The sequence below is a fragment of the Penaeus monodon genome, chromosome 42, assembly GCF_015228065.2.
Source record: "Penaeus monodon isolate SGIC_2016 chromosome 42, NSTDA_Pmon_1, whole genome shotgun sequence".
NCBI lineage: Eukaryota > Metazoa > Arthropoda > Malacostraca > Decapoda > Penaeidae > Penaeus > Penaeus monodon.
In genome coordinates this window covers 28,327,512-28,335,011 of record NC_051427.1, presented here as the reverse complement: position 1 = coordinate 28,335,011, position 7,500 = coordinate 28,327,512, and the positions used below count along the sequence as shown (strand labels likewise).

The following is a 7,500-nucleotide window of genomic DNA, read 5'->3' as shown; positions in this document are numbered from 1 at the left end:
GAGGAGAAGGAGGAAGAGGAGGAGGAGGAGGAGGAGGCGGAGGAGGAGAAGGAGGAAGAGGAGGAGGAGGAGTAGGAGGAAGAGGAAGAGGAGGAGGAGAAGGAGGAATAGGAGGAGGAGGAGGAGGAGGAGGAGGAAGAGACGACGGAGGAAGAAGAAGAAGGGGAACATAATAATGATCATGATAATGTTGTAATGATGATAATGAAAAAAAAATGAGAAGAAAAATAGCAAAGAAAAGAAAGAAAGAAAGGAAAAGAAAAAGAATAAAAAAACTAAAATCATTGATATAGAAAAACAAACAAAATAATCGCGATGCCAAAGCCCTAGAAACGTCCGCTCCCTTTTATCACTCAACGATGAAATCTGAAATGAAACCCAATTTTAGAGAAATCGATAAGTGAAGGCCATATGTCATAAGGATCAGCGGAGTGAACGATATTTTTCAGTTCTATCGTTCGTTATTTGTCCTTTTGGAGACTTCCCGTTTCTTTATTTGAATCATGTTTGTCTGTCTCTCTTCATCTCTGGTTCTGTCTCTGTTTTTGTCTGCCATTGTCTGTTTGTCTGTCTGTCTGCCATTCTAATCTGTCTGTCTGTCTGTCTCTTCTCTCTCTCTCTCTCTCTCTCTCTTCTCCTCTCTCTCTCTCTCTCTCTTCTCTCTCTCTCTCTCTCCTCTCTCTCTCTCTCTCTCTCTCTCTCTCTCCTCTCCTCCCCTCTCTCTCTCTCTGTGTCCCTCCTTCCCTCCCTCTTCCCCCCCTCTCTGCTGTCCTCTCTTTAATTCTTATCAAAACAAACGCATAAAGATACATACCTGTAAAACACACACCCACACCCACACACACACACACACACACACTCACACTCACACTCACACCTCACACTCACACTCCCACACCCCCACACAACACCCACACCCACACCCACACCCACCACACCACACACACACACACACACACACACAACACACACACACACACACACACACACACACACACTCACACACCATTCACCATCACCCTCTGACAGTCGCCATCAAAAAAAAAAGAAAAAGAAAGAGAAGAAGAAGAAGAAGAAGAAGAAGAAGAAGAAGAAGAAGAAGAAGAAGAAGAAGAAGAAGAAGAAGAAGAAGAAGAAAAGCGCCACCACCGCCGACCCAAACACACTGTCAGATCCGAAAGTCGAAATCAGTCTTGACATTTGACTGATTTACCGAGTCGATTGCCTGTCTCGTTGCGAAGGTCGTTTATGACTCTCAGCTGACTCGTTCTCGTAATCTCTGTTCATTTTGTGATCTGCTTTTTTATGGAGTTGGTCTGTCTGTTGGAATGTCTTCCTAGTGTTTAATGTTTAGTCTGTTCGATTAATTGTCTGTCTGGATGTCTGAATATCTGTCTGGATGTCTGTTTGTCTGAATGTCTGTTTGTCTGAATGTCTGTTTGTCTGAATATCTGTCTGTCGAATTGTCTGTCTGTCTGAGTGTGTCTGCCTAATTGTCTTTTTGCTCAATTTTTTTCTTCTTAATTGTCTGTTTGCCTAGTTGGCTGTCTGCCGAATTGCCTGTTTTCTTAAGTATCTCTTTGCCGAATTATTTGTCTGCTCGAATGTCTGTCTGCCTGATTGTCTGATTGTTCGTCATCCGGAATATATGTCTGTCTGAGTGTCTGTCTGCCTAAGATTGGCTAATTGTCTGTTTTTCTATCTTTCTGAATTCACTTGTCTGCTTGTATGTTTATTTATTCATTTTTATCTGCCTGTCTGTCTACCCGTGTTTGTTTTTATGTCTGTCTGTCAGTCTGGTTGTGTGTCTGTCTGTCTTTGAGTCTGTCTCCTTCGTGTGTTTTTTTCTCTCTTATAGACGATGAATCAACAAACACGTGTATTTTGTGCGTATCTGTCTGTCTGTCTGTCTTTGTCTCTCTCTCTCTCTCTCTCTCTCTCTCTCTCTCTCTATCTCTCTCTCTCTCTCTCTCTCTCTCTCTCTCTCTCTCTAACTCTCTCTCTCCTCTCTCTCTCTCTCTCTCTCTCTCTTCTCTCTCTCTCTCTCTCTCTCTCTCTCTCTCTCTCTCTCTCTCTCTCTCCTTCTCTCTCTCCTTCTCCTCTCTCTCTCTCTCTCTCTCCTCTCTCTCTCTCTCCTCTCTCCTCCCTCGCTCTCTCTCTCTCTCTCCTCTCCTCTCTTTCTCTCTCTCTCTCTCTCTCTCTCTCTCTCTCTCTCTCTCTCTCTCTCTCTCTCCCTGATAATGCGTTTGCGGTGTACATGTGTACATTTTTACGATTTTGTTTCGAAAGAAAATTACGTGAAGAACAGAAAAAAAAAATACATAAAAAATAAATAGGAGAGCGATGCGTAGCTTACTGCGGGTGATTACCCTTTCCCCTCGGTGATTACGTAGTTCAAATGTTCAAAGTCAGATTCTGTTCCATTATGATGTTTATGTGCGGAATGCAATTACGTATTTGAGTTGACTGTCTGGAGCGAAAAATAGTCGAGAAAGAGTAAGAAATATTTCAGAAGGAATGAAGAAAGTAGTGAAAAAAGGTGAATAAAACAGATGATACTCTAACCTCCTATCTCCCCCTTCCCCCTATCCCCCCTCACCCCCATCCTTTACCTTGGCCCCTTTACCGTACATTATTTTTACTACCATTATTCTTCCAAGGTAACGCATATTACTATCTACACTACCATTACTCACTACAGCCTACCATTATTATAATTACTACTACTATCTTTAGTGACAGTGCAATCATTACAACCACAATAACCATTATAACCATTACAACCATTACTGCCATCAATACCATAACTATTATTACCATCAGCGCCATAACCATTACTACCATGAATACCATAACCATCAATACCATCAGCGCCATAACCATTACTACCATGAATACCATAACCATTAAAACTAAGAACCATTGCAACCATTCCTAACACGACAGTACAAACCACCACCCCGAAATATCCCACAAAACCATTTCTCTTCAGAACAACAAGTCACTCTCTCTTTCTTGCCTGAAGAAGCGAAGCAGCGTCTGTGGGCATCATTCTCTCCCTCCGGCGGGGCAGAAGGGCACATGAGTCTGCAGAAGGCGAGAATGCCCTTGCTCGGTCGGGCTGTTTCTGTCTGTTTTCTGTCTGATTCTGTATGGTTGTTTGTTTGTTTTTCCTGTCTGATCTTGTCTCTGTCTCTGTCTCTGTCTCTGTCTCTGTCTCTGTCTCTGTCTCTGTCTCTCTCTGTCTCTCTCTCTCTCTCTCTCTCTCTCTCTCCTCTCTCTCTCTCTCTCTCTCTCTCTCTCTCTCTCTCTCTCTCTCTCTTTCTGTGTGTGTGTGTGTGTGTGTGTGTGTGTGTGTGTGTGTGTGTGTGTGTGTGTGTGTGTGTGTGTGTGTGTGTGTGTGTGTGTGTGTGTACCCTGATAATAATGATAGTATTGATAATAATGATGATATTTATAATAATGATGATAATGGTAATAATTATGATAATGATGATGATGATGATGATGATGATGATGATGATGATGATGATGATGATGATGATGATGATGATGATGATGATAATAATAATGATAATAACAACAATAATAATAATAATAATAATAATAATAATAATAATAACAATAATAATAACGATAACATGACAATCATAATGATAATCACGGTAATCCTAAATAATCATAAAAATAGTGATAACAATGATAATCATAATAATAGTAATGATAATAAAAATGATAATCCATTAAAATGGTAATAATGATAAAAATAATAATGATAATAATAATGATGATGATAATTGTAACAATAAAAATGATAACGATAACTAATAATAATCTTTCATTATCTCATTATTATTATGGTGATAATTATAATAATGATAACAATAACAATAATTTGATAACAACAACAGAAACTGCAATCTCAACAACAACAGCAGTCACGATCATGATTAAAAGTCTATATAGAGAATTCGTCGACTTTATAACACGTGACAGACATCTGAAATCATAACTCGCACTCGCTCGTGACACCGCACGACACACTCTGCATGACACTCTGTTTAGGCAGTCATGTATACAGATGCATGAGTCATATTAAAACCCCCCCTCACTCATATTTCTGGTCATCTTCATCACTTCAAAAAGGTTCTAAAATGCTTAATTGCTAGGGAGAAAGTCTCAAAAATGCTTTGAGCCTTAAAAACTATCCTTTGAAATTATTCATACGGGCAAATCTAAAAAAAAAGATAAAGAATGTGCATTAGTCACGCAGGAAATATTCTGGTAACGTATTTAGAACCTTAGAATCATGCAAAGAATTTTCTTCTAATGCATTCATCTTGTGAAAAAAAATAGTTCATGAACTACCCATAAAATCTTCAATACACGGGGGAAAAAAATCTTAAACCCCGGATGAAGCGGTCTCCAAATATTCTTAAAGCTCTCTTCTCATGTCATTCTTCGCGCTTCATCTCACTCCTCATGACACTCATTATCCCCCCCTCATGGCCATGCGTCCTCTGCTGATGCAGTGCAACATTCACGTAAACTCTTTTTTTCTTTTTGTGGAAATGACGCTCTGAAAACTTTCGGCTTTTTGATGATCTGTTAGATCTCTATGTATTTTTTGTATATAGTTTTACTTGCTATTTATATATCTGCACCATTTTTTTTTTACAATCATACCTTGTTATTACTATGTGCTGACGAAACCTGTAATTTCTATTCTATATTTAATCATTTTTATTCTTTTATGTGACGCATTCTTTCTCTTTATCTGCTTCTCTCTCTCTCTCTCTCTCTCTCTCTCTCTCTCTCTCTCTCTCTCTCTCTCTGTCGGTCTTTCTGTCTCTGTCTTTCTCTCTTTTTCTCACCCCCTCTCTCTGTCTGTCTTTCTTTCTCTCTCTCTCCTCTCTCCCTCTCTCTGCCCCCCTCTCTCTCTCTCTCTCTCTCTCTCTCTCTCTCTCTCTCTCTCTCTCTGAGTTCGTGTCGCTAGCTTGAACGAAGCGACACCCACTGCTCTCGCCAATCTTCCAGTGTTTCGATGTCCCACTGGGCGACTCCTATCTGCCAGTGTCGGTCTCTAGACATCCCCTCGCTGTTTCCAATCTGTCATGGTTTCTGGCTGGGATCATCCACGTTGGTGGTAAGGAAACGCACGGTTTGGTTGCACTCTTTATTGGAGACGGTAGCGCGGGCGAAGGTTGAAGAAGATCTGTGGCGTCGTGCAGAAGGGGGGGGGGGCCTGGAGTGGTGGCCCCCAGGAGGCAGCGTCCGAGTGATTGTAGGGGTCAAGGGAGAAGGTCGAGTTAAAGCATAAGGAGTTGGAGGATGAGGAGAAGGAGGAGATGGAGGAGGACGCTAGGAAGAAGTTAAAGCATGATAAATAGGAGGATGAGGAGAAGGAAGAGATGGAGGGGGAAGCTAGGAAGAAGTTAAAGTATAAGAAGAAGGAGGATGAGGAGAAGGAAGAGATGGAGGGGGACGCTAGAAAGAAATAATGTAATGCAAAAAAGAAGATGGGGGAAAATAAAGAGGAAAAGAAACAGAAAATGGATAATAAATGAATATGGAAAAGGAATATGAAATGCACTGGGAAAAAAGAAAAGAAAAATTAAATGAAATGAAAAAGGGAATATGGAAAGAATAATTGAAGGAAAAAAGTGATAATAGAAAAAGAAATCTATAACATGAGAAGCGAAGAAGGGAAGATAAGAGGGAGGAGAAGGGAGGAAGGGAGGGAGAGAGGGAGAGGGGAAGAGGGACAAACTGAAGATCCAAAAGAGGAGAGGTGGAGGGGAAGGAAGGAGAGAATATGGAGGGGGAGAAATGCAGGAAGAGGAGAAGAAGGTGGTAGGAAGGAGGAAGAGGAATGAAGGAAAATAAAAGAAAATAGAGGAGGGGAAAATCAAGAAGAAGGGGGGAGGTAGAAAAATAGAAAAGCAGGGAAAGGGAAAGGGGGAAAAAAGTAGGAAAATGAGTGTCGGGAAGGGGGGAGGGGGAGGAGAGGGGGAAAGGGAGGAGGAGAGAGGAGGAGAGGAGGAGGGAGAAAAAGGAAGAGGGGGGGGAGGAGAGGGGGGGAGGAGGGGGGGGAGGAAAAAGGAAGAGTGGGGGGGGAGGAAAAAGGGGAGGGGGAAAAGAAAGGGAAATTTAGGGGGCAGGAACGGGGGAGGAAGGGGAGGTGGGGGGGGGGGGGTAAAAAGAGGGGGGGGGGGGGGGGGTTGGGGAAAAGAGGGAAAAAAAGGGGGTGAAGAAGGGGAGAAGGGAGGGGGGGAGGGGGGGTGGGAGGGGAGAGGGAGGAGGGGGGGGGGGGGGGGGAAAAGGGAGGAGGGGAGGGAGGGGGGGGTGGAGAGAGGGGGAGGGGGGGGGAGGGAGGGAGAAGGAGGGAGGGAGGGAAAAATTGATTGAAAGAAGCGAGGGTGGGGGAGAAGGGAGAGAAAGTAAGGGATGGAGAGAGAGGGAGGAAGGGAGTGAAGAAGGGAGGGATGGAGAAGGAAGGAGGGAGGGAGGAAGGGAGAGAAAGAAGAGAGGGAGAGGATGGAAAAAGCGAGAGGGAGGGAGGAAGGGAGAGAAGACAAAGAATGAAGAAGGAAGAAGGGAAGGAGGGAGGGAGAGAAGGAAGGAGAAAGAGGGGATGGAGAGGGGACGGAGAAGGAGAGGGGAGGGAGGGAGTGAAGGAAGGAGAAGAGAGGGGATGGAGAGGGGACGGAGAAGGAGAGAGGGAGGGGGGGGGGAGCGGATTTATGACCCCCAAAGTGTAGATGATCAAGAAGAATCACCAAGGCTATGCAAGGTTATGCAAGGGATTTCAATTGAAAGGGGGGGGGGGGGGCATTAAAGTGCAGGGCAGAGGGTGTGTGTGTAGGGGAGATAGGGGGGTAGAGCATATGTAAGGGGGTGTAGAATAGGTGAAAGAGGGGGTGTAGGGTAGGGGAATAGGGGAAGGAGGATTAGAGTGTGGGTGGAGGGGTGGGGGGGGTCAAGGTAAAAGGGGGGGGGGGTGAGGAGAGTTAGTGCTGTCAAGTGTTGGGGCGGGAGTGGAGGGGAGGGCAGGGAGGGAGGGAGGCGGAAGGGGAGAGAGGGGGAAGGGTAGAGGGGGAGGGGAGGGAGGGAGGGAGGGGGAAGAAATACGAGGGTTGTCAGTATAGAACTACAATCACTTACTTTTATTCCATTGCTCTTAAAAGGTATGAATGAGAATGAATATCTTCACAGTACAAGAAATGTATTTGACAGGTTTCGATTATATCTTCGTTAGAAATACATGTATTTATTATCATTATTGTCATTATTATCATCATATCATTACTATCATTATTATCATTATTATCATTGTTATTATTATTATTAGTAGTAGTAGTAGTATTAGTATTATTACTATTATTATCATTATTATTGTTATCATTATTATTACATCCATATTATTATTATTATTATTATTACTATATCATTATTATCATTATCATTATTGTTGTTGTTATTGTCTGTTTCTCTCTCTCT

General features: G+C 43.0%; 1 protein-coding gene across 1 annotated transcript in view; it reads right to left on the bottom strand.

The window, feature by feature from the left end:
• Positions 1–2,932, bottom strand: part of LOC119599251 (ectodysplasin-A-like) — a 23,586-nt gene extending 20,654 nt beyond the window's left edge. The window contains exon 1 of the mRNA XM_037948984.1: positions 2,755–2,932. Within this exon, the coding sequence (XP_037804912.1) occupies positions 2,755–2,932 (178 nt within the window). The remainder of the gene's footprint in view (positions 1–2,754) is intronic.
• Between the last annotated feature and the right edge of the window lie 4,568 nt (positions 2,933–7,500).